The 27,735-nt window shown below is 39.2% G+C and overlaps 1 protein-coding gene across 1 annotated transcript in view; it reads right to left on the reverse strand.

Moving 5' to 3' along the window:
• Nucleotides 1-2,939: 2,939 nt before the first annotated feature.
• Nucleotides 2,940-27,735, reverse strand: part of st6galnac3 (ST6 (alpha-N-acetyl-neuraminyl-2,3-beta-galactosyl-1,3)-N-acetylgalactosaminide alpha-2,6-sialyltransferase 3) — a 108,100-nt gene continuing 83,304 nt past the window's right edge. Inside the window, exons 4-5 of the mRNA XM_080861470.1 lie at nt 13,479-13,586; nt 2,940-9,247 (exon numbers count right to left, since the gene is read on the reverse strand). Coding sequence (XP_080717596.1) covers nt 9,058-9,247; nt 13,479-13,586 — 298 coding nt within the window. The 3' untranslated portion in view covers nt 2,940-9,057. The remainder of the gene's footprint in view (nt 9,248-13,478; nt 13,587-27,735) is intronic.

The raw sequence follows: 27,735 nt of genomic DNA on the forward strand, positions 1-27,735 counted from the left end.
GCATATAGGGCAATACTCTCTGTCCACATTGAGCCAAATGCTGCAAAACTGATGGTGCTTGACAGTCCAAACGGATAATGAGCCAAAAACAACTCCGTAGTTTCTCAATGCAAAGAAATGGGACATCCTTCAATGACCAAGTCAGTCATGTGATCACAATCCAGAAGAGCATGCTTTCCAGATAGTTAATACAAAATTAAATACAGAAAGACAAACAATCAAGCAGCAACTGCAGAGGACTGCAGCAAAGGCCTGACAGAGCATCTCAAAGGAGGAACAGCATTTGGCGATATCTGCAGGTTTTGGACTTAACTGCAAAGGTTTTCAATCCAAGAACTAAAAACAACTGTTAATTGCCCGAGTTTCTCTAATTACTTCTGAGCATCTGAAAACTATTTATAGGGACTATGTATAAAAATGTCTGTATTTCCTAAAAAGTTTAAACGATATTTTTGTTAAACTCCTTTAATTTTCTCCCGTGTTTCAAAATGTTGAGCCAGAAAGTCAACCATCATTCCCAGGACGAGAACACGGTTAAAATAACCCAAACTAGGCAAATAGGAGGTGTGATGGGTGGTGAATTATAAATGTGTTGGTTCAGCCAAAAAGTGCACAATTCCCACTGTCCTCCCACAGGTGCCTCAGGACATTACAATAGAACTAGAACCTTATGGTAATGATAGAGACTATAGATGTGCTCCTGGCATGGTCACAGATGGATCCTCATTAAAGTCTCCTGTTTGTTCTCTGAGTTGCAGTTGGTCTCTGTGCACATTTGTACATCCAATAAGTCAGAACAGGACTTCTAAGCCATGAGGGAAAAGTTGTAAAAGTAGTGCTGGAAGCACAGCACTGAATGATTTTTAAATCTCATTTGGAATATACACTAATGTGACCGACTGACTTCTACAGGGCTCGGGACAGCGTTGCTGACACAGACGCTGGTCAGCTCAAGCAGACAACAACTCAAACTGTCAGTTAATTAAACTAAAGCCAGAGGGAGCATAACAACAACATCCAAACATACTTTTCTGTGCTGTGGCTTGGCGTCCTCCTGGACACTACATGACTCTTTGATTAAACTTATGTAAATGTGCTATTCAAACACACCAGCACGTACGTGAGCTGAAAACATTGAGCATCACGGCTCAATCGATTCATATTTAAAAAGAAAATACACTTCTTTTTTTTTTAAAGAACTAAGACTTTCACTCCTATTGGTAGCAGGGCTTGAGAGGCCACGCTACCCCTGATGCCTTCATGTCATGTTTACAGTGTACTGAACAGTTTTGAAGGACAGGTAATTTCCTGAATGTGTGTGTTCAGTGGTAATGTTTTTCTCAGTCGGTGGATTGTAGCAATGGATGTCAGGTTTTTTCCATTTCCCCCATGTTGTTAATAATTTAACAACATAATTTACAATAAATTCCTGCTTTTCATCTTGGTTGGATTTTTTTTCTATATTTAACCAGAAAACTATATTTAACTAAATCTCTTTTCTGATGTTCCCAAAATGATGTGAGTTGCATTATTATAAGCGTCATTTCTAATTAAATTGCCACAAGCTCAAATGAAGAAGACTGTCAATGAATAAATTGCAACTTAGAAAACACGCTCATTAAAACATTAGTTAATGTACCAAATAAATAAAATCAAGTAAAAAGACAGCAAAAAGGAGACATGTCAGCATCACATAATTGCTTCAGATTGGTCTGCTGCACATCCATGATGTGAATCTCCTGTTCCACCACATTTCAAAGGTGCTCTATTTGATTGTGATCTGCAGGCTCTGGAGGCCATTTGAGTACTGGGAATGCATTCATGTTCAAAAGAACCCTATTTGTTATTACAATGATCAGTTACAACATTAAAACAGCTGAAATTAATAATATAGATCATCTTGTCAACAATGTAATGTTCTGCTTAAAAACCCTGCATCGTGATCTTGATGTGGATGTTGATTTATAGTACTGCCCGGATGTCGTTGGTAGTGATTGTTTTGCCATCTGTAAGCATGCGCTTGTCTATCTCTATTGCTAAAACTGACCTCATCATGGTGGATTTAGGTTTTATAAATCTTAAACTATAAGAATGAGAAAAACTGGATGTTTGCACTGGCAGAATACAAACTAGTGCATTATTGAGCAAACTCGATGCAATTACAGCCTATTACAGTGAGTTTCAGGGTAGCCTATCCACATGTTAATCAATATGCTATATTTACACTGGATATTGTTACCAAACAAAGCTATACATTAGCTTAGTGTCCATAGAGCAAGTACCAGACATTAGATCTGGAGACTGTGAAGGCCATGATCTAAGCTTTTTCTGACACAACGATCCCCCACATCATTAAACAACAACCACAGGCCTGAACTGTTGATTAAAATAGGATGAATTGATGCTTTCATGTTGTTTACACCAAAATCGGGCTCTACCATCCAAATGTTGCAGCAGAAATTGGGACTCATCAGACCAGACCCATCAAACATTTTTTCTAATCTTCCATTGTCCGATTTTGGTGAGCCGATTACAATGTAGCTTCATTTCCTGATCTTTGCAGAGAGGAGTCACACCCAATGTGGTCTTCTGCTGCTGTAGCTCTTCGGCATGATGTTTGTTGAGAGATTCTCTTTTGCTTTTCTTGGTTGTAATGAGTTGTTATTTCAGTTACTGGTGACTTCCTGTCAGTAAACCCAGTAATGCATTGAGTTGCTGCCATGTAATTGGCTGCCTAGATATTTGCATTAATGAGGAGTTGAGCAGGTGGTGCTGAATTTGGCAATGTAGTATTTAGGTTACAGAGAGGAGAAAGAAAAACTCCTCTGTTTTCAGTCAGGATATTTCATTTTGTGTGCTTCAAGTTCAGCTGTTCTTGTTTCTAAAGTAACAAAACTGCATTAACATACTGCTGCAGTGGCCTTTTAATTTTCTGTCTTGATTCTTTATTCATTACTGTGGCATAAAAAGCACAAGTGTAGGCATTATTATTTCAAACTTATGATCATTTATGCAGAGGTTACATAAAAACCAAAAACTCCCAGGAAGTGTCTGGACTCAGCACATCTCTGCTCCTCTACTGACGTTTTAAAATTCTCATGAGACACCAGATTTAAGATGACAGCTCAGCCGGCGCTCCATTCATATAACATGAACACATTTCACCAGTCGTCTTATATTCTTATCCTCCTTACTCGGCTTTGTTATGAAAAGAAATTAATCATATAAAAGGAGTTTTACGGTTTTCTTTAATCCCCACAGTGAATAAAAGACAGAGGACACACTTCACATCGGTAAAAATAAGAACATTCACAATATATCTAATTTTAGCTAATATGCAGACAGCAAATGACAGAAGTAACACATATAATCACAATTATTATTATTTTTAACGAAATGTACAATTCAATAACCTGCAAAAATCCATGCAGCATTTGGATGTTATTTCACCACTGATTAAAAAAAAGGTGTGTTAGCTGTGTTAGCAAAACCACTTTTTTTTCATCATAGTGTCATTTTACATTCTATGCAACTTAAACACGCAAAGTTACACACTTCACAAGGACACTTAACCTGGACACGAAAAACAAACATGTGTCAGGACACAAAAAAACTGTAAGACATGCACAGAGGAAAGGAGATGACATAATTATGAATGTCATAATAAACTTTTCAATGCAAAAAAGCACTTCAAGAGTTTGAAATGGCAATACGATAATTAGCAGGGAATAAATAATGTGCTACATAAAGAAACAATCAAAAGTTTTGTCAAATTGTAACTAAATTCCAAACTGTAATTACTTTGACTATCACAGCGGGACACCCAGAAAAAATAATGACTGTATTTTAAAACTGTGACGAATAATGAAATTCACGTCTTTGTTCTGCAAATGTCGAGACTCAAATGTTTTAATCAGGACTTGCTTTTAACTTCAACATTTGCCCCTAATTTTTATTTACACTGATCAGCCACAACATTAAAAACACTGACAGGTGAAATTAATTACACTTATCATCTTGTCAACAACGTGGTGTTCCGCTTAGAAAACTTACATCCTGTCGTATGCTATGGTTAGTGATACATTGTCATTTATAGGCATGTGCTAGTGTGTCTGCATTGCTCTTCCCTGTAAAACTGACCTGATCATGTAGGATTAGTGCTAATAAATTCTGAGCTAGGAAAGCAAGAGTAGGGGTATCTACTCCAGACAAAAACTGCCCAGAAACAGATCCCAAGGTGGTGATCCAGCCCCCAAACTTCTGCAGCATGTGTTAGATGCCCTACAACACACCCAGTCTACAGGATGACCTACACATATGATCAGAGCTGTTTTTGCTACAGAAAGGGGGACGGCACAATATTTAGCAGCCAGTCTAAATGTTGTAGCTGATCTGTGTTTTCATTCGAGTGCAGACTTTTCTTCGGATTTAACGACAGTTTATACTTTTTCAAATTAAACAGCACTGCTCAGAACATGACTTGAGGTCATTTAAGGCAGCGATCCCCAAACCTGGGCCTCGGACCGGTACTGGTCCGTGAGTCGTTTGGTACCGGGCTGCGAGAGTTGAGGCCCAGGTGTGAAATGTATAGTTTTCAGGGTTTTTATCGGTTTTCAGCGTTATTTTGTTATCGTTTTTATCGTTAACTCGGTTTTCCTGGGTCTTTTCACGTGTGTAGAGATTAAATCTTCTTTTTTTCGGTACCGGTACTAGTTTTATTTTGTTGTACTTTTCCGCGACACCTTAAAAGCCGGTCTGTGAAAATATTGTCAGGCATAAACCGGTCCGTGGCGCAAAAAAGGTTGGGGACCGCTGATTTAAGGGATACTTTAAGGTCTGGATAAGAACAAAAGGGGTAAAATAGTTCAAAATTTTAGGACACAAAAAAATAGTTGTGCAAATCAATTCCATTCTCATATCTGTACAGTAAATATGAAGCTTCAGGCCCCCGACTTAAAGCTGCAAACAAGAGAAAACCACTTCATAGCTGGCCAACTAGTAATGATTATGTAAAAGAGCGTTTTTGTAAACAAATAAGATATAAAACATTTTAATAGGGGAAATTCAGAGATGCTATTCGGTGGATTTTGTTACCTTTTATGACCCATTTTCATTTTTTATTCTAAGGTAACCTACTGTAACCTGTTGCTGGCTGTATATTTAGCTGGCAGATATGAATGCTCATATTTTCTTTAAAAAACAAAAAAAAAGCTCTTGCATTTGAAAAAAAGAACTTCTGGAAATAAAGCTACCTTATTATCTGCCTGCATCTCAGCCCAGTCTTTTATTCAGTCCCCTTCCTGCGAGCCACAGATGATTCATGAGAGCCCATAAGAGGATGTATTCTTCATAATATACTGTATAATGCATCCTTGGGTTTTCATCCAGTGTGCTCCAGCTGAGAACAATGCAGTGTCTGTTGCTCAGGAAATAACCAACTATGTGGCCTGCAGCAGCAGAAAAAAAACGACTGCACACAAACGAGTGCATCAACAAAAAACAAACAAACAAACAAAAAAGGCATCAATGCTTAAATTAAAAACATGCCACAAAAGGAGGATTGGAGATAAACAGAAAAAAACAGCACTCTTCTTCCACTTGTGAGTAAACAAACAAAAAGCCTTCAAATAATTCATCAAAAAACCCTAAAAACACGTCAAACATGTCTCACAGCAAGTCTGTTTCTTGTATTGATGTGAAGCACTTTACAATGTAGGTTGAAAACTACAGCAGAAATGCAACTGCCTGTTGGAGAGCTGCCAGATGACTGCACAATTGCGTGCTGAGCGAGATGTATAAAACATGTATGTTAAATGTTTAACATGCATGGCCTACTGTACCTATCCACGCTTCAGTGTCTATGGCTGTTTTTTCCCCACGGGAAGGAGAAGAAGCATGATTTCCAACTCTGCCGGCCCAGATTTCATTTTCATGCTCTAATACTTCACGTACATGTGGAGGACACTTTGATCCACTGCTACCCGTCGTGCTGGGATTCCAAACACCTCTTGAACACGCGCCATCCCCGAGGAGACCCCATTACTGTAACTTTCGTTCAAAACTTAAACTACTTTGTTAGTTTTTGACTGATTTAGGGATTCAAATAAATAAACTTGAACACAAAAAATTGTAACAAAAAGCAGTTTTCACGCATGGACTGCTGCACAGAACCTTTCTAGGACTAACCCAACAAAGGTGGAGGTGAGACTGCAAATGTCTAATGCAATTAAATCAGCCATTAGCTGGTCTTTAACCCGCCAGCTCACTTGTACAAAGGCTGTATGACGTGTGCCGATGTGAGAGCAGAGCATCTAATATTACATGCAGCGAGTGCATCATGTGTAATGCCTCCAGGAAGTCTTATTTAGGCAGCTCCCTCACCTAAACAACACAGAGTATTTCCAGGATGGCGAACGCATCTAAAACTGACTATTTCCTGCTGTGCGATACATATGAGGAAAGACAACTGTGGAAAATATCCCAACCTGATTCTCACAAAATTGTCCAAAGTGCATGTGTGAAAAACGGCTTCAGGCAAACAACACTGACAGAGAGAGTTTAGAAAACTGTTACAAAGTAAACTGTTAGAGGTGGAGCCTTAAAGTCCTTTAGTGTACCTCTTCAAAGTAGAAAACTCTGAAAAAAGAAAAACCTTTAAAAGTACTTTGTGGAGTTTGTGACCTCTAATATTGCTGATATTGAATGTTTGTTTGTTTCTTTTTTTCTACGAGTGGCTCCACATTTTGTTTGTCACAAAATGGGGCTATGAGAGTGTTTTTTGAGTAGGGAATCCATTCATTGTAGCTGTTAAACCTCAAGGATACGCACAATGACTTCTGAATGTAAATCTAAATGTTCTTTATTGATTTAAAAAAAACTCCACAAGGTGCCTTTAATCTTGAGGTACATCCAATACCTTTGTTTTTCAAGGTCTCCAGCTACATCTTATGGGCCTTAAAAGCAGCTTAGATGTTGGGGGGGGAGGGGGGGGGCTATAAGGCCAACAAGTTAAGATCAAAAATGAGTTTTTTATATGGTCATTGCATCGTTACAATTGTTTTTCCTACTTACTATCCGAATACATGTATTCAAGTTATAGCTGCCATGAGGTTTTAGCAACATTAAGCACCTTCTTAATCGTTCCTGTGCCATCAGCAAGTACATTCAGACACCCATGTTCTATGTTTTTACGGGTCTAGAAGGGTTCTCACACAAGATTACTAGGTTACAAATAACTTACAGAGAATCTGAAGCACTGAATTTCAATGTGTAGGTGGTACCTGGTTTCAAATGAAATGCAGTGAGTGCAGAGTTGCCGAAACTCTGCTGATATGTCAAAATGTGACTTTTCACCCCCAAACCCCCATTTTTCTTTTAAGTGAAAGTATTAGAAAAAGCTACAAATGGACCTCAAAAAAATCTAATGGATTTCATGCTTATTTTCAGTCAAGTTTTAACCTGTAAACTTGACCTGCAAATCACCACATCAGTGCTCACAGACAAACAGCATAGCCTCCGTGTGTTGTTAGGCATTGATTTGCAGCAATTCTGAGACTCTGGATCTCAGCTGCAATCACCAGGGAGTGTTTGCATCGAGCAGTCTGTATTTAAAGTCTTTGAGTCGGTCCAGTCCTCCCCTCTGGGCCACCGCTCTGACCAGGACACTAATCACAGCCTCGGGAGAGGCAGTCTTGGTCACATCCACAGCTACCAGCCAGCATACACACCTCACCACTTCACTGATTATTCTTCACCGTCCTGGAACAGATGTATTCAAATGTAATGGCCCGAGCCAAGAGACACGCACGCTCCAACCAGAGACAAATGGGAAGATGCGTTCACGCAGCAAAGCTTTACACAAAGAGGCACAAAGCTGGATGAGAGTACGAGAGAGAGCATCTTCCTTTGTGTCTATACGATGAACTTCAGAGTATGTTGCAGGCACAATGATAACAGAATACAATTAACTTCAAATGGTTTCACTGCACATATAAATCTCTCTCTCCGCAGGGTCACAAATGACTTAACTCCTTCCGTAAAGACGAAGCTTCTAATTGCACATCATTCTGTGCGCTGTGATACTCACACTGTCGATTGGCACACTGTTCAAGAGAATTAACAATTTATCTCCGCGGGAATACATTAGCAAACTATCAGGACATCAGGCCAACACCGCAACATGTGTCTTAATCGTCAATTTCACAGCATTATAAAAAGAAAAAAAAAATAACATAAAGAGGACACCTTTAAGTTGCATGTATGACCACACAGAAGCAAAAAAGCTGATTTACATCTCCACCTCTGGTTTACCTTCAAGTTTGACTGCAATCTGCTAGTGCTGTCTTTTTCTCGTGACCTTGTTTTGAAGCGTCTTTGAACAGAACGGAGTAAAATTGAATCTGACAGAGCATCTGCCTTCACCACTCGCTCAGTCAGAGATGAAGGCCTGAATGATACTCGTTATAGATTAATTACAGCCTGACAGAAGACAGACACGCAGAGGAAACAAAGTGGACGAGCTTGTCAGACGTCCAAGCTGATGCCACTCGCCTCCACGGTGGCAGCTAAGCGCTTCTTCTGCTACAGCTTTGAGAGAAAATGTAAATTCGGCCTCTGTGATGTGTAGAGAATACGGAAATCTGAGCCACTGAGGTCACTGCGAGTTGACGGACGCTTGTTTCTTCTCCTTTTTTTAAAGTTCAAACCATCCTTCGCTAGACTCACAGAGCAGCGAGCGGATCGATTAGTCAGTGCACAGCAGCAGGCCTCAGCTCTAAAATTCAGGAGAGGGCTTTAAATTCAAAAAAGCAGGAGATGTGTCATTGCTGTTCACATTGGTCAAACTTTTATGTAATTTTTTTTCTTTTTTTTGTATGAGGCTCCATGTGTACCCAACCAGGACTTTAAAAACAACCTTTATTAATAGATATGGGCTGGGATTTGGGCAAAAATGGCTGTGTGTTGGTTAGTGTAACTGCAGAGATTCATTTTGTCTCTGTGGATGATAGTTATGATGATGATGATGATAATGATGCTTCCATGCTGCTTCAGCCAGGGTCACGACAGCTGCCACGGTGGGTTGAAGAACTTGATGGCATGAGACTTTGCCCACTTGGCAAAAACGGACTTCTCCGTGATGAAACGGTGTCCTCCATATGGGGCACTCTCATGCAGGAGATACTCAGCACACTCGTCTCGGCTGCCCGCCTCGTAATAATGGTAGGGAACTTTTTTGTAATCCTCTGTCCTAAAAAGAAGAAGAAGAAGAAGATTATTTACACATTATTTAGACAAACTTTCATCTACAATTGTTTGGGAGTGGCACTATACCTCCTCTGCACATGTACAGACCATCTCTGCTATATCTCCCTGACTTTGTCTCCAAACGGCTCAACCTGAGCCGTCTGTCTAATAAACTCATTTCTAATTTTGGCTATCCTGGTCACACTCAGTGAAAACCTTAACATCTTTAACTTTGCCACCTCCAGCTTCGCCTTCTGTCTTTTTGTTAGTGCCACTGTCTCCAAACCATAGCAGTTCTTACTACAGTCTTTTCTTTCAGTCCCAAATTACCCCTGACACTCATCCTCACTGATCGTCAACTGTTTTCTCAGTCTAGCTTCAACAACTCTTTCCTATATCATCATGATATGGGTTATCAGCTTTATACCTCTGTAGTTACTACAGCTCTGCACATGACACTTGCTGTTGAAAATCAGTACCAATAGACTTCTCTGTTCTTCGGGCATTCTCCAACAGTCTGGTTAAAAAGTCCACTGCCCTCTCTCCTAGACATCTCCATACCCTCCACAGGTATGTCACACCCATATCAGCTGCTTTCCACTCTTCACATCTGCCCTCACTTCCTCCTTCCTAATTCTCAGCACTTTCTGATTGACCAATTTTCCTCTTCTTGCTCTCATTTTCTTCATTCATGAGCTCCTCAAAGCACTCGTTCCATTTTCTCAGTACACCCTCTTCACTTGGGGATGGCACTGCATATGTGGGAAAAAAGCTATTAAAAAAATTCAGCCCACTCCTCATCTGTGTCTGAGATCAGCTTGAGGCTTCATTAGCCACCACACATATTACATTCGAATTTCCAGCTGACCTGTCAGTGGTTCAGTTGCACTGTGAGTACTGTGGGCGGTAGGTTTTGACAAGGAAGAAGAATGAGTGTGTTAAAAAAAACATGATCTCTAGTTCTGCTGTGTCAATTCTGATGTTGGAGAAATGCACCGACATAGCATACAAACGTCTAACAAAAGTGTATACTGTGGTAGTATAGTATTAAAAATTGAGTAAACTAACTGCACTGTAGCCTTTATGAACATTTATGAAACTGTGATAAAGGCACCATGTGTGTATCAATTATTTGGAATTGAAATACTGACATCTTGTTATTAATATGAAAATGCTTGGGGTCCTAATCTTGCTTTTCAATTTAACTGATGTATTGATGGGACATGTTCAGCTTCGTGTTACGTCAGTCTGCCTGCCTTTGAATTATCCATTAAGTACAAATCTTTTTGTTTACTTTTTTACACTTTGGTAACAGATTGTTCACCTCTGTACACCTTTGAATGTTGATTTAACCCTAACCCGAGAGTAATGTTCCTCATCTGGAGAAATCGATTGGATGCTCATGATCTTTGGACCCTCACAGCCGAGCATTAAAAACAGGCGTGATTCTGTCCCATATCTCATACATAAATTTTAGTCTAGAGCACGAGATATTCATGTTTTCCAAAATGAATCGAAATTTCAATTCATCTGACCCCAGAGCAGTTTTCCACTTTTATGTTTTGTGACTCCAAGAGGAAAAGGAGTATTTGGCTTGTTATCAGTGTTCAGTTCAAAAGTCTGATGTTATGAGAACATCACAGTCTGTAGATTTGGCGGCTTATACATCTGAAAAGACACCATTAATGCTGAAAGGTATATACAGGTACATACTGTTTGCAGTCCAGATATCTCACCAATTGAAAACATTTGGAGCATCATGAAACAAAAAACATGACAAATGCAACCCATGACTCTTGAGCAGCCAAGAATGGGACAACATTCCTCTCCCAGAATTTGAAAACTTCATATGTTCCCTATATTGTGAGTAAAATATGGGTTCATGGGTTTGTAAATCATTACATTCTGTTTTTCATTTTATACAGTGTCCCAGCTGTTTGGGAATTGGGTTTGTACATATGCTAAGCTATTTTATTTATCCAGGTGTACACATGTTTGTCAGGGAACATTTTTAATTTGCTATGGCAGACACTGATGGCAGCCTGCTCCTGTTTCAACATGGCAAATCCCACAGGCACAAATCGAGGTCAGTAAAGAAAAGGTTTTCTCAGCTGGATGAATTGGAATAGGATCTCCAGGCCAGAGTTCATCACTCTACATCCTGTTAATGCTGTCGTGTATAAATGGGAGCAAATCCCTGCCTAAAGTCTCAAAAATTGTGAAAAAGCTGCCCTGCAAAGTAGAGACTGTTATAGTAGTAGACTATTTGTCAAATGTCTATCCATCCAGTTATCCAGCCAGCTTTTTAACTGCTTATCCAACTAAGGTCACAGCTCACAAACCCATCCCAGCTCTCACAGATACAAGGTACATCCTGGGCAGGTCGCTAGTTCATCGCTGGGCTAACTCAGAGAGACAGGCATTCACAGCTAGGACCAATTTAGATTCACAACATAACATGCATGTGTGTGTGTAACCACAGCACCCCGAGAAAATGTGTTTGCACTAGTCACTCAGGTTTAAAAAAAACAAACATATAGGTATTTATTTTTCTACTGCATATCAAATTAAAACCATGACTGATGTTTGAGTATTCACATATTGTTAAATATATAAACATATTGATGAATATATATTGTTAAAATTTTCAATCTTCTCTTTCTCACAGTTAAGAATACATTTAGCGTTCTTGGTTTTGGCTTAAAATAAATAAAAATCCAAAGTAAGAAAACAAATTCAATTATTAAACCATTAAAACGAAGCTCCTTTGAGACGGTGTTCAGTAATTCGAGCTGATTCTGCCGCGAGCAAAGGCTTCTACTCGGCAGGTCTACCTTATTTGAAAAAAGGGGCTGCTGTCGGCGCCCGCATTTATTCAATAAATAGTCTTTTAATTAAACTCTGATTTACATCACAACAGATTCACTTCTATTCTGAGACAAAGTAAATCTGAAAACATGCAGCAAGCTCAGTAATGTACAGTAATGGATTTCACGATGCGTCGCTCGGTTTAGAGTTTGCATTCAAAAGAAGGGATCAATAAAAACAGAAGGAAGCTTGGAGCAATGGATAAGGTTCATTGTGCACTCTGCCACTGGTTTCTAATGGCGAGTGACAGCTTTATGGGAGGATGACTTGTGTAACAATTGCACTGAGAGAATGAATACAGAGAGAAGGGAAACAGCCATCACGGCAGCCAGTGACTCCACAGCGGGAAAGCGACCGTGGCTGTCTGCCAGCTTACAGTAATACAAAGCCCAATCACTGCCTCTCCTCTGTGTCACACAGTGTGCACCAGTGTTGACAAATAAATTCAATTTCACCCTCTCTGCAGCACCTGTTGAAGCACCACTGCCACAGAACCACTGGGGTCAATCCTAACCTAAAACCATGAATATTGCCACACAAAAGTTTCCTTCTCCTTGTTGTTCTGGAGCATCCAGCTGACAGAAGCACTTTGCGTGACTCTAAACTGTCAATTCAGAAACTTGGTGAAACACAATATATTCCTGTCCTATGCAGGATGGAGGGAAATAAATGAGAGAGGCAGGGAGAGAAAACTGGCCCTTAACTGCCTCCGTGCTGGTTGAATTATCGCTTCGCTCTGCCATGTGTCTTTATTTCAGCTCCTGCTGTGCACGGGCTGCACAGAGAGGATAAAAAGCAGGATTTTCAGTGTGCATTAGGTAAAAGTGTTTGATTTGGGGGATAGAGAGAGCTCAGGTAGAGCTGCGAGAGGAGGCGAGATCATCAAGGCTGAGATGACTTGAGACTGAGCAGCCATGCCCAGAGCAAGAGCATCTTGTTTGTCATCCCTCCCATGGCCTCGCAGTCAGACAGTAATCACTCACCCCGGAGTCAGAGAGAAGACGACGGGCCCGATATACAAATAAAACTCGAAGCAGAGGAGGAATTGGGGTGCTGGAGCCCAGCCACCCGCAGCCAAAGAGAGACTGCTGCCTGCTGGGTATTCTAGGCAGGGAAACATAATGGTATTCATGGCACAGAGAACCCAATATGGATTTCAGCATAGAAACTCAGCCATTAAATCCAAACTGAGGCATTGGAAATGTAACAGGGCAGACCGTGGTTATGGGAGGTTGTGATTGGCCGGCGCTGGGGTGAATGTGAATGGAGTTTTCAAAGTTTTGTAGGAACGCGTGCATTTTTCATGCAAGTATAGAGGAAGGAAGATGTGGGAGCGGGTAGCGAGAGTGTGACAGTTCATGTCTTACTTGCAATAGGTGTCATTTATCATGCCGTAGATATGGATCTCTTTGCACATGTCCATGGCGAGGATGAGCGTGAACCAGCCCGTGCTGAGGTAGGAGCCGGACTGGATCCTGCAACACACAAAGATAATGCACTGTAATATTCATTTGCATAAAAATCCTAATCATTTGCATTGAAATATAAAAAAATAAAAACAAGCACAAAGTTTTAAGTATGCCATTTTTCAGCCCCTTGTACACTTCTCTCTTGTGTGATTGTAATTCAGGTGATCTGAGAATTATAATTATCCTAACAGATGTTCTTAGCGTAGGCTGCTCTGGATCTGAGCCTCAGCTCAAATGTATATATATCTACAGAACAGCAAGAAAGCTGGCAGATGCATAACCATATGTCAAGTTTCACATGAGAAATGTTTCTAATTTTAGAGACCAAATAAATATTATGTACAGTGATAATTTAGGGGGTTGTAACATTCACAGTGGCTGTATATAAAAAAATTTGAGGGCTGAGAAATGCTTGATGTTGTTGATTAGCTTCATTCACAGCAGTCATCCCCTGTGAGTGAAGCAGGCCGGTCAATAACAACATGCATTATCCTTTCATCACCATCATCATCAGACCCGTAGTTTGTGAGCTCTGACCCATCAAAGTTGAAAAAAAGTGAGCTTTGATCATTTTCAAACACAGAGCACACAGACTCAAGATTTTTTTTAAGAAACCTGATTAGTAACACCTGAAGCGGGTCATAAAATGTGCTTCCCTAGCCTCTTCCAGGCAGGGGGCCCCCCACATACCCCGAGGGCAACTCTTCTCTGCAATGCAAAACACCACCAGGAGCCTTAGACTGTGAATAAATTAAATGCAGTGCACTGCATGACACCGATAATGATAAATGAAATGGGACATGACCACCGTGTAATGCAGCATCAGTACGGAGAGGTGCAATGAAAATTCATTTAGAGCATCCAATTATACGACACCATCATTAAAATAAACAAATGAATAAATTAGGTCTGAAACTACAAATTATTTTCATTATTGTTCACTTCAGCTTATTTTTTTCTTAAAAACTGTCAGAAAACAGTGGAAGGTGTTTGTTATAGTTACGCACGTCCCGAGGAGGTGTGTTCAGATGGCTTGTTTTGTTTTACCAACAGCACAAAACCTTCAAGGACATTCAGTTCAATAACACATAGGACAAAGACGAGCTTAATAACATTTAAAAAAAATTAAAAGCTGGAATTTTTAATTTAAAGATGACTAAAAAGACTTATTGTTAGCTTTCAGAAGTGGATATTGTGATCAAGAAAAAATAATTCCAAAAACAATAAATGTAGAGCATGACAACAGAAAGGGAGATGTAGTGGTCTTGAACACACTTCTTTACCTTCTGTAAACCACAAAAAAAAGCACAAAACTTATATGACAGTTGAGTTCCTTTAACATTGGTGTGCTTTGATTCTTGGTTATATTTCTGCTGTTATTATATATCAGTGTTATTTTTATATGTGGGATATAACGTCTGCACCTGTGATTTCTTCTTTATTGTGGTTATATTTATCCATCAGTTGTCACAAACACAAATGAATTCCCAAAAGGTCAGTAAAGACTACTACTGCGACTGCTATGAGCTTTCATAGTGTGGGCTCAAGATTAAGTTCAGATTATTTAGTTCTAGACAAATGACTTCTTTCTATTTCTGTTTAAAGAGGCCAAAGCTGCAGAGTTATTAATGTTAGTAGATCAGTATGTGTAAAGACAGACTTAGAAAACAAACAAATATTACATCCTTCTTGAATTAATTGAATTAATTCATTAAACCATATTGTTTGAAGGATGTTAATTAAACCCTTTTTTGTCTCCAAATTAAAATACAAATGCAAAACCTGCAAACAATACTTTGAAGATACTGTTTCAGGGTTAGGACCATGGACAGCACTCTATTCCATTCACTAGACTTTAAAGCACACAGTGTGAACTATAGTAAAACTACTGTTGCTACATGCAAGAAGCCAGTACACAAAATGAGTCAGAAAATCTTGACAAGCAGGAACTGTGCTAATTAAACTTCACAACCAAAACCAGCTGTGTTCTGAAGTAAATACTGAGATAATCTTTTAAAAAGGGTTTCTTATGTGTTGCTTGTTTTCTGCAGATGATTTACAGTCTGATTTTTCCATGTGAGATAAAGGTTGTATCCAAAAGCATTCACTCATTCACGCTTCTCTATTTTCTGATGATGACGATATAGTGAGCTCCCGAGGAAATTAATATTTTGGCCACCACTTCGGTCATTTTCTCATCATTCAGTTGCAATACAAAATAATAGATCGTCCGCTAAATAAATAAATCAATAAGAAGCCACAACTAAGGAAAAGCAACGAGCAGAAGAGATATATTTGGGCCAAGAAACACTAGGACATTAGACCAGTGGAAATCTGTGCTTTGGTGTAATGAGTCCAAATTTGACTTCTTTGGTTCCACCTGTGGTGTCTTTGTTTGACGTAGAAAAAGTGAATGGATGGTCTCTACATGCATGGTTCCCACCGTGAAGCATGGAGAAGGTGTGATGGTGTGGAGGTGCTTTGTTGGGGATTTATTCAAAATTGAAGGCTCACTGATCCAGCATGGCTACCACACAGCATCCTGCAGCGACACACAATCCCAATCATTTTGCGTTTAGTTGGATCATCATTTATTTTTCAACAGGACAATGACCCCGAACAAACCTTCAGGCTGTGTGAGGGCTATTTGACCAAGAAGGAGAGTGATGGTGCTGCGCTAGATGGCCTGGCCTCCACAGTCTCCTGACCTAAACCCAGTCGAGATGGTTTGGAATGAGATGGACCACAGAGTGACGACAAAAGGACCAACAAGTGCTCAGCATCTCTGGGAACTCCTTCAAGACAGTTGGAAAACCATTTCAGGTGACGACCTCATGAAGCTCATCGAGAGAATGCCAAGAGTGTGCAAAGCAGTAATCAAAGCAAAGAGTGGAATTTTTTTTAAGAATCTAAAATATAAACATGTTTTGAGTTATTTCACACTCTTTTGTTTATCACATAATTCCATAAGTGTTCATTCATAATTGTGATGCCTTCAGTGAGACTCTACAATGTAAAATACTCATGAAAATCAAGAAAAACTTTTAATGAGAAGGTATGTACAAATCTTTGACTGTTAGTCTATATGCATATAAAATAATCAAAATTAAATGTATGAATGCTGAATTAATGTTTTAATGTTTATCTGTATCTGCTCCATGGGCTACAGCTTAACAGCATAATAGCTCTCTCTGTTATGGCACCTCTGACGAAGCAATCAAAAACAGCAACACCGAGCAGATCATCAGAATCAACCCCTGACCACAGCAGAATGTAGGCTCATAGCCCAAATACAATTTCTTTGCTGGCTTGAGAGCTCGGAGCTAACATCTGTCAAGGCAGCAGTTGAAAATGCATTGCATGATGAACAGCTTCAATTCAGCTCAATTGGGGGGTTTTTATATAGCGCCAACTCACAACAATAGTCACCTTAAGGTGCTTTATATTGCAAGGTAAAATCCTTCAGTTGTGATAGAAAACTCCAACAATCAAAGCCAATTCCATGTGAAAAAAAAAACACTTTTGGAGTATCAGGGTGAGGTAAGACCAGTTTTTCATTGCTCTACTACTGCACAGTAGCCAAAAATGCACATCAGCCTGTTATTAACGGAAAGTTGGTGATCCAGTGCAATTTATTTGTCTGTAAATAATGTGTAAGTGAATGTTTTTAGATATTTTTGCTTGGAGATATTTTCATAATAGTCGGTGCATAGCTGATGCTGTATGGTCTTTGCTTATTTTGTGAACGCTTATTATTAGATCATCACTGGCTCTCCCAGAAAATAATAGTGTCTGTGAGCATTAAAGTAAAGACAGCGTGCTTGCAGGCATTGTATTTTCGTTATGTGCTGAATTTGCCAATAATAATACAGTCCATGTATATGTGTGTAGCTTAGAACTTGTGTAGATTTCTTAGGTAGTTATTATTTTACGGGAAAATGTTGGATTTTTATTAGACATTTAATATTTTTTTCTAATAAGGGCATATACAGGGAGTGCAGAATTATTAGGCAAGTTGTATTTTTGAGGAATAATGTTATTATTGAACAACAACCATGTTCTCAATGAACCCAAAAAACTCATTAATATCAAAGCTGAATGTTCTTGAAAGTAGTTTTTAGTTTGTTTTTAGTTTTAGCTATTTTAGGGGGATATCTGTGTGTGCAGGTGACTATTACTCTGCATAATTATTAGGCAACTTAAGAAAAAACAAATATATACCCATTTCAATTATTTATTTTTACCAGTGAAACCAATATAACATCTCCACATTCACAAATATACATTTCTGACATTCAAAAACAAAACAAAAACAAATCAGTGACCAATATAGCCACCTTTCTTTGCAAGGACACTCAAAAGCCTGCCATCCATGGATTCTGTCAGTGTTTTGATCTGTTCACCATCAACATTGCGTGCAGCAGCAACCACAGCCTCCCAGACACTGTTCAGAGAGGTGTACTGTTTTCCCTCCTTGTAAATCTCACATTTGATGATGGACCACAGGTTCTCAATGGGGTTCAGATCAGGTGAACAAGGAGGCCATGTCATTAGTTTTTCTTCTTTTATACCCTTTCTTGCCAGCCACGCTGTGGAGTACTTGGACGCGTGTGATGGAGCATTGTCCTGCATGAAAATCATGTTTTTCTTGAAGGATGCAGACTTCTTCCTGTACCACTGCTTGAAGAAGGTGTCTTCCAGAAACTGGCAGTAGGACTGGGAGTTGAGCTTGACTCCATCCTCAACCCGAAAAGGCCCCACAAGCTCATCTTTGATGATACCAGCCCAAACCAGTACTCCACCTCCACCTTGCTGGCGTCTGAGTCGGACTGGAGCTCTCTGCCCTTTACCAATCCAGCCACGGGCCTATCCATCTGGCCCATCAAGACTCACTCTCATTTCATCAGTCCATAAAACCTTAGAAAAATCAGTCTTGAGATATTTCTTGGCCCAGTCTTGACGTTTCAGCTTGTGTGTCTTGTTCAGTGGTGGTCGTCTTTCAGCCTTTCTTACCTTGGCCATGTCTCTGAGTATTGCACACCTTGTGCTTTTGGGCACTCCAGTGATGTTGCAGCTCTGAAATATGGCCAAACTGGTGGCAAGTGGCATCTTGGCAGCTGCACGCTTGACTTTTCTCAGTTCATGGGCAGTTATTTTGCGCCTTGGTTTTTCCACACGCTTCTTGCGACCCTGTTGACTATTTTGAATGAAACGCTTGATTGTTCGATGATCACGCTTCAGAAGCTTTGCAATTTTGAGACTGCTGCATCCCTCTGCAAGATATCTCACTATTTTTGACTTTTCTGAGCCTGTCAAGTCCTTCTTTTGACCCATTTTGCCAAAGGAAAGGACGTTGCCTAATAATTATGCACACCTGATATAGGGTGTTGATGTCATTAGACCACACCCCTTCTCATTACAGAGATGCACATCACCTAATATGCTTAATCGGTAGTAGGCTTTCGAGCCTATAAAGCTTGTGGTAAGACAACATGCATGGAGAGGATGATGTGGACAAAATACTTATTTGCCTAATAATTCTGCACTCCCTGTATAAAGACAAACATCTGCATAGAAAACACCATAAGGACAAAAGCCTCAGCCACGAAGCTCCTGGCAAACAGTTTTTGTGCTGATGTTAATCCAGAGGAATTCAAACATTAAGGTGTGGCTAGGGATGGGTATCGAAACCCGGTTCTTGTTGAGAACCGGTTCCCACTGTTTCAATTCCTTGGAATTGTTTGCCATTTTTGCAAATGATTCCCTTATCGATTCCAGTCGCCCTGACTTTTTCTCTAGTGTCATTATAAAGTAAAAAATTATACTGTGTTAACTTTAATAATGAGATCTTTCATGATTTTTTTAATCTTTATCTAACAGAGCTGGTATTTACAAGGATAAAACACAGATTAAACCATCAAGTGGATTTTGCAGGGTTTCCATCATAGTGCTAAAATGTCATATTAACTAATTTAGCTGTTGTAGTTTTTAAAACTTTTAAAACTTAAAAAAAAAAGTTTTTAAAAGAAATTTTAAAAACAGGCAAATGTTTTAATTTACAATTGTTTCATCTGTTTAGCTGATATCCATCCATTTATGGTGGGCTAGATAGTTCTTTACCATATGTGAACAATAAGCATGATTTGGTGCTCTCTTGTCAGTACAGGTTGTAAAGTGAGAAATAAACTCCCAGTTGTCTTCCTCTGTTGGCCAACAAAGCTCTGCGTTTCCATCTGTGCTTTACAATTACCATTATGGCGGATTGATAGCAAAACAATTGAGTGTAAAATTAAATTTACGAGGCTAAAACACATTTAAAATCATATCCTCTAGTGTCTACTTCAAAAACACCAACCTTTTATTTTATTTTTCAGATCAGAGTTAGAATGTTTGTGTTTGTATTTTAACAACATGATGAACTATCAGGACCAAGAGAGGACAAAGAAAGAACCCATTCAATTTAGGTATGAATCCACTTCTTTGAAAATCCAAACAAGGGAAAAGACCTAGTGACTCTCTAGTGAATTCATTAGGTGGTTAAATGAGAAGCCAAACACTCAAATCACCAGTATCTTACAAAGCCAGAGTCTGGGTACAAACGAGCCAAAATAAATCCAGAAACCAATCAGAGATTAAACTAAAGAGTTAATAAAAAATGTGAACAGAAAGTAGTTTGTTTTTTGAGGTTTAGTGGTACAACAAAACCCTCATAAACACATAGACAGTGGGGTTGTGGGGAGGTGAAAAAAAAAAAAAATGCAATTTGCTGTAATAAAGGAGTGGAGGAGCACAGAAGGGAAATGGCACATTATCACTGATACACAGCTCGGCAGCTCTCAGCTGCCAGAGTTGTCAACACATCACTATTACCCTGCATTATTAATTAGTAATTTGCCACTTTTGCGGCACACACGCAGACAGAGACGAATACAGGCACACATACACCACGTCCCAGATGAGAGCTGGATGTCCTGGAGCAAAAAGGCAGTCAGGAATAAATAAAGGGGGTGGGATCCACTGACCCGGTGGCTAACGTTTCAAAGCAGATGTTTGGCAGTGAAGACGTGCCGAGAACGACTGAATTCAGGGTCTACAACCAGTAATGTGTTTACCTGTGACAATTATAATGGGACAAGAGAGTAGAAAAGATGCTGTTATTGTGTGGCCAATTTAAGAGAGATAAGACACGGTGTGAAGCTGCTTTGGCAGGCGACAAATAACATCCAGAGCCGGAGGACAGAGAGAATGCAATTTGCTTGTTTTGTTAAGGCAGAAAAATTCCGTCTTTTACTCAAAGACGGCAAACAAAATGTGTCTGGCTCAACACTGCTTGGCTTTTTAAGCAGTCTTTAAAGCCACTGAGACAGCTTTCTTGAAAAATAAAACAATAAATTGGGTTTGGGCATGAACCATGGGGATTAAAAAAAGAAATAAAAAATGTGCATAAAAAGCTCAGATAAATCCCTCTTTTTGTTGCTCTCCAACACAGACCTGAGACAAGTGAGGCGGGAGCGATTGGGACTGACATGCTAGGATACTGCCATGCTACTGGCACTGCGAAATGAAGGGTGTTTGAGAAATGAAGTCAGATGCTCTGAGCGGGGTCTAAGTAAATAATCCCCTAAGTCGGACTGATCTGGAGCTTGTTGTGCTTTACCTGCCAAGCGCCAGGGGCTAAGGAGCGGTGGAGAACTGCCCAGGATCAGTGAGAGACTCCTCTACCTACGACTCTGTTCAATAACTCACACTTGACATTCACAGCAAGAGAGCTGTCCACGTGTGCAAGAAACTCTGCACTGACGACTGATTCAGTCGAGCCATGCTATCTAATGCCTCTGCAAGCTGCACAAATATGACATGACACCTGTCAGAAGTGCTTAGTGGAATAAAACTCAGCTCTATTGTAAAAACTTGATCCTTACTCAGAGAGGAAATCCTTTTGACTCTGAAAACTGTTTTACAGTTGGCAAAAATAAATGATGTAATATCAGGCAAATGCACATATTCACATAATCGCCTGGCTGGGTGTCACTCTTTGACTGCATGTTTAAAAGAACACCTGCTCTCATTATGCACGACCCACTGCTGATATAACTGCCTTTGGCAGCTCATAAATCATGACTCAAGATACAAAGAAATGTAATGGAATTAATTAAGGTCATTTACCTTCTTACTCAGTTAGATTATTGCATTGATTCAACTCTTGTGCCTAAATGTATAGCTGTATCCTGCAGGTTAGTTTAGGGTAGTTAGCTTAGGCCAGAGGTTTCCAGGGGTGTCTTCAACTGGTTGTTGGGGTGTTTTCCGTGACCAGGTGGCAAGTAGCTGCTTGAGCTTGCTGGCTGATACCAGGTGAAAGTTGCTGCACCACAAACTTCCTTGATATTGCTTTGCTAACTAGAAGATACCGGCTGCAAACACTCACCATTTGCTCTCCAAGTTACAGTGAAACTTGGAAAAATTATGATGCAAACCAGAAATTGAGAACTTTTGTCCTCAAACTAAAGGTATGTCTTACCACAACAGCAATGATCAATTAATGGTGAATGGTCTCCACCATTAAAGTAATGATTTTTGTTGCCATCTGCATGGTTTCACTATCATTTAGCAAGCAGTTTGCAAGTGTTTGCAGGAAGTCATCGCCTTTAATGTGAACTGCTAGTGACTGCAACAAAAACCCTTTCACTAGCAACTGACGGTTACCAGGGGCCATTTAAAAGTAGAATGGGAGGCAGAGCCTTCAGTTTTCAGGCCCCTCTTCTGTGGAACCAGCTTCCTGTTTGGATTCGGGAGACAGACACTATCTCTACTTTTAAGATTAGGCTTAAAACGTTCCTTTTTGCTAAAGCATATAGTTAGGGCTGGACCAGGTGAGCCTGAATCCTCCCTGAACTGTGGTTTTATTTTTGCCCTTTTGTTTCTTTTAGTAGCACAACCATACGTCCTCACTTTGGGTCTGCATCATCTGAAGAAAATAAAGAATGTCATGATGATGGTGTCAAAAGAATGGTAATGGACAGGTGAAAGGATATCATACACCTGAAAACTAGTTTAAACTATTGGTTGGTGGATAGAAATAAAATTATTATTTCAGTTAGTATCAGATGTGATTTAAAACCTAGTCTCTGTAGATGACACCTTGTAAGATGAAAATATCTAAGATTAAAAAAAAAGTCTAATCACTCTTTTCTAGTTTTGTAATTAATGTTAGGTCTTTTTATTATGACTAAGTGCACCATGTGGATATCCAAGGACATTTCAAGAAGTTATGTAAGAAGTTAAAAATATGTTATCAATTTGAAAAAACATGGAATTTTCATGAACATAAAGTGTACTAACCATAAAGTGCAATTTAAAAATAGTTTCACAAACTCTATTTTAGTAGGTTCACTTTCTCTGTCACACCAACACTCCCCATGTCCTCTTCCTTTCGAGATTCAGCAGGAACAACACCCCGAGGCAGGACTCTCAGGCAGAATAGGTAAACATAAAAATCACTTTTTATTTAGGTTGGAAGTCCATGAGCTGCAAAAATCCACAAAGAAAGCAACTAGAATCCAAAAAAATCCAAGACATGAACTGGGAAACACAGGGAGGATAAAGAGAATCCAAAAACAGGCTGGCAATACACAAAGAGGGATAACAGGGTGGATTAACACACACTTTGACAAAGGACAAAAAGAACCTCAGACCAGGTATACACACAGAGATACAAGGACGGCAAATCAAGGAGCTGAGGAACAAAACACAGCTGTAACTAATCATGACAAGACGAGGAAGTAATTTAAATATAGGGCACAAGAGACAAATGACTATCAAAATAAAACAGGAAGTAACTACATGGGAGAATCATGACAAAGATGAAGGATTAATAACTACATACAGTACAAAAAGAGGTCAGGCTATACTAAACTGATGCACAAAGTAGATAATATAAATCAATAAGGAAATATCTTTCACTTCTCCTCCTGCCTGACAACTACATATTCAACATCCTTTGAACAATACATCATCTCTCCCTCTGCAAATGTCCAAACCATCTCAACCTCACCGTGTTAAGAACATAACAAAAGGCTAAATCATCACCTGACCACATTCCCTTGTTTCAAGACTACAGTTCCACAAATTCAAATGTTTGTCATGGACAATCTGCTCAAATGTGATTGATTAACAGAACCTGGATTACGAATGGACTACAAACAGAAACCAGAAAGCTCTTGGCCTTTGGACAAAGATTTTTAAGATCTGTGTACAGACAGCCAAAGGAAAGTTTAATACTGGACACTGGAGGTGGTCAGTAAAAGGTGAAGCTCAATAATGCTGCAGTTCAAAGTTCTTCACTGAATTAAGCCTTAATCTTCCATCATACGCGGCTTTTCTGTAGTGTTTTTAATTCTACGTGTATGGACCAAATAACTTGGGTATTATTCATTGTTTATTTCTTATTCTGCCAGGTTTGCATTTGTTTGATTGAATCATGTTGACACATGAGTTACCCAAGAGATTTAAAAAGTCCAGAATACCTAAGACATGTGGACTTCATATAGCCAGGTCTGTATTTCATATTAAAGTTAACTTGCAACACTGAAGTCAATGTGTCTGCAAAATCAGATTAGTTATTACAAATAAACACAACACTTTGTAGGCAGTTGACTCACAATCATGTGGATTCCCATAAATGTGCCAATTCTTTTACTTAGTTCTGTAAAGTCAATTAAATTGTTGTTAAAATTGTGCTCCTCCTTTTAGCTTTTAGTCTGGCTGTGACTACCTATGATAACTCTGATTGTACTTACCTTATGCAACTCTTCCCATAGCACAAACATTATTTATTTATTTAGCTAGTTATCCATCCAACTAGGGAGTCTTTTATCTTTTTAAAAAAAATCTTTTTTACATGAGACCTGACAGCACAGTCCATCAAAATCAATTCATATCCACATAATGCTTTTTGATTACGCTTCTAGTTAAATGATGTTTGAAATGCAATCTGTCCTTAAACAGCTGATGAGTCTATGTATCCCTGATTTCTTAAAAAAAAAACATAATTATATATATAAAAAAAAAAAAACTCAGTGTGACCAAATTTAGAATTGTTTTAACCTTGATATTTAGAGTTGTTTTTATTTGCTAATCAGCAAAATGATACCAGCTCGTTCCTTCTGCATCACAATCAGCATCTTTCTGATACCTGTTATTATGTGGAGCATTGCAGTGATTTTTTCTCTAGTAGTGTCTGGTTTTTCTGCGTCCAAACCTGCTGTATACCTAACGTTATATCAGTATTTAGGAGTTAAAGATGGGGATTAGTAAAGTAGGGGAGACCGGGGATAGTTGTAACGTGGGTCAGTTGTAACACTTCAAATTTCTCCAATCAGGGCTAAGTTTCAAATGATGTGACTCATCCTGTGCATGCCCAATTCAGTTCTGCTATCACATGTGAAAAATCAGCACATTTTGTCAAAAACAGACAATTTAACACCAAAAAAAGTAATTTGTATGCCAAAAAGTAAGTTTTTCTACTTTATTTCAATTTCTAATAGCATTATCTGCTTTGCAGTTAAAGTCATCAAACTTAAATTATGTTATTTGTATGTCTATGGGGATATATTCTGTGTAGGTCTTTAGTGCTAATGTTTTAGCCGTTGGCTGTAATGTTAGCTAGTTCATGGCTATAGGAGTCTGGGTCAGTTGTAACAGCAACAGTCTGGGTTAGTTGTAACAATAATGCAGATGTTACAACTTGCCACACTATTACTTTAACTTATATTAAACAAGTTGGGGCAACGACATCAGCAGAGAGAGGTTCACTAGTCGCTTTTGTATATCGTTAGCTTCATAGCATAAGTGCCTAAGTCATTGACTTAGTCAAATGACTTAGGCAATTATGCTATGAAGCTAACGATATGCGGTTAATGCCATTGGCAACACAATTACTTCACTGTTTGTGTTCCCACACATACATTATGCAGACCTCTGTGTCAGAGATGGACCAGTAGGAAGTACTGGTAGTGGAAATAAATCAGGATGAGTGCAAGAAACAGATTTCCTCATCTTTCTGAAGCACTTTGCAAACCACACCAAGGTAAGCCATGATAAAAAGTAATGGAATTGCGATGCTGGTGAACAACTACATTTTTCAGCTTCATTGTTATGTTCAAAATTGGTGCAAGAGTTGTAGGTTCTAATGCCCACTGAGCCAATGAGGCCAAACTCAAGGAAGACCAACCAAAATTAATGAAATATTCAGTTGCAGAAAATTCCATAATTTGTCTTTTTTGGGGGGTTGGAATATGTTCAAAAGCTAGATTTCTGCATTCTGTCACACACACACACAGCTACATAAATGGATGTAAGTGCATTCATGTGTTGAATAAACAAAGATTACATGTTAATATTTTGTTAGTACCCTTATTTCATTGTGTTACATTTTACCCCAGGATATGTTACAACTAACCCAGACTATGGGGTTAATTGTAACATTTCACTCTTTGTGTTTGAGACCATACCATGCAATGGGTAATTGTGCTGCAGAGAAAATAGCTGTACTATTTAATAGCCGAGACATGTAAATACTTTGCATTACATTTTGAATCCACTACCTTAAAAGAGCTCCAATTTACAGACAGAAATGTCAAAAATGTTACAACTATCCCCGGTCTCCCCTACTTCCTATTCTTTCAGCCAGGTCGGTTTGAGGTTTACGTGGATAGACCTACACCCTCCCACACATCCATCCTCTATCAATTTACTTCAGACACAATCTGGTGAGAGCATTTTATCAGGCCAAGTTCCTTCCTCTTTGAAAAGATGGTGGGCATCAAGTCAACCGTCTATTTCTCTCAATCTCTTTTTCTCTCTTCTGTTTTGGCTCAAAGAAATTGCCACTCGAACAGAGCTTCAAATATACAGTATTGTCTGGGGTTTGCACAAGTACCATCCAACATAAAGCTGTTACATGAAGGACTTTCTCACTCGCTCTGCAGCCTTAAAAATCGATCTGAACATGAACAGCAGACGGCATTGCTTCTGTCCCTCTATTTCTTCATCCGCATGTAATTTTCTTCTCCCTGCAGGGTGCAGCTTGATGCAAATGAGAGTTTGTTATTAATTGATTACTTCATACAGCAAGAGACCGTGACACAAGTCTCTGCGGTTGCCCGTGGGCGAGTTCCGTGTAGAGGAACGGCACACCATGTCTTCATGTGTCTCTGAAGTAGCTGAGGAGCCCCTGGGACAAAACAGTGACAAAATCCTGAGCTGAGCCGCGAGGTGAAAGCAGGGCATTTTGGCAACATTTTTCTTTTATACAGACCGCAGAGCACAGCAATTTAACGATAGGAATGAACAATGCAGCTGTGTGGGCTTGCTGAGGCGTTTCTTAATTCTGCCAGGAGGCAATGTGAAGCATCAGGGATGACCTCCAACAGCCCACATTATGAAAAAGACAATTTGCTTTCCATAATTCCAGTTTTGTTTACTTTTCTGTGTGACTCTATTAATAACCAGGGAGATGATTTGGGCCCTCAGAGAGCAGACGCCTGTTGATGCAGAGAAGCTCCATCTCTTGTTCGGATGATGTCAGGACAAAAAAGGCTTTTATGTTTTTCCCTTTTTCTCCAACGACTCTCTGAAATGGGTTTTTTGCTTTTATCCATACCAGCTAGCGTGGCTGAAATATCCAACAAGTCCTCAAGCTAAATGACCATGTTGGTTGTTTGCATCTGCAGTCTAAAATGACCCATGTAAGCTTTCCTAAAACAACATATAGGAGCGTTTCCAATTTCAAAGAAAGAAAAAGTCCAACTTTAGTTAGCATTAGCAAATAGTGATGTGGGTTAAAATCGACCCTTTTAAACCTTTTATCAGAAGTCTGAACTCTGTTTTATATGTTTTAAGGCAACAACATAATAAACTTGTATTGTTCAGAGGTTTTAATATCTCAGTAAATACTGGCTGGACTGAAAATTTGATAAGATATTCCTTTTACCCTTAGCATGAATTTTTAAAGCCATGTTTACCTTTTTAAGTAAACCTATATGGCTATGAAAATAACTCAATAGCATTGTCACCTTTAGGAAGCCAGCACCTTGTGAACCTGTGGAGTGGAGGTTCCTTCCATCTTTTTTTTTTAATATCATTGAAATTGTTTGTT

The sequence above is a fragment of the Rhamphochromis sp. 'chilingali' genome (genome assembly GCF_963969265.1).
Source record: "Rhamphochromis sp. 'chilingali' genome assembly, chromosome: 16".
NCBI lineage: Eukaryota > Metazoa > Chordata > Actinopteri > Cichliformes > Cichlidae > Rhamphochromis > Rhamphochromis sp. 'chilingali'.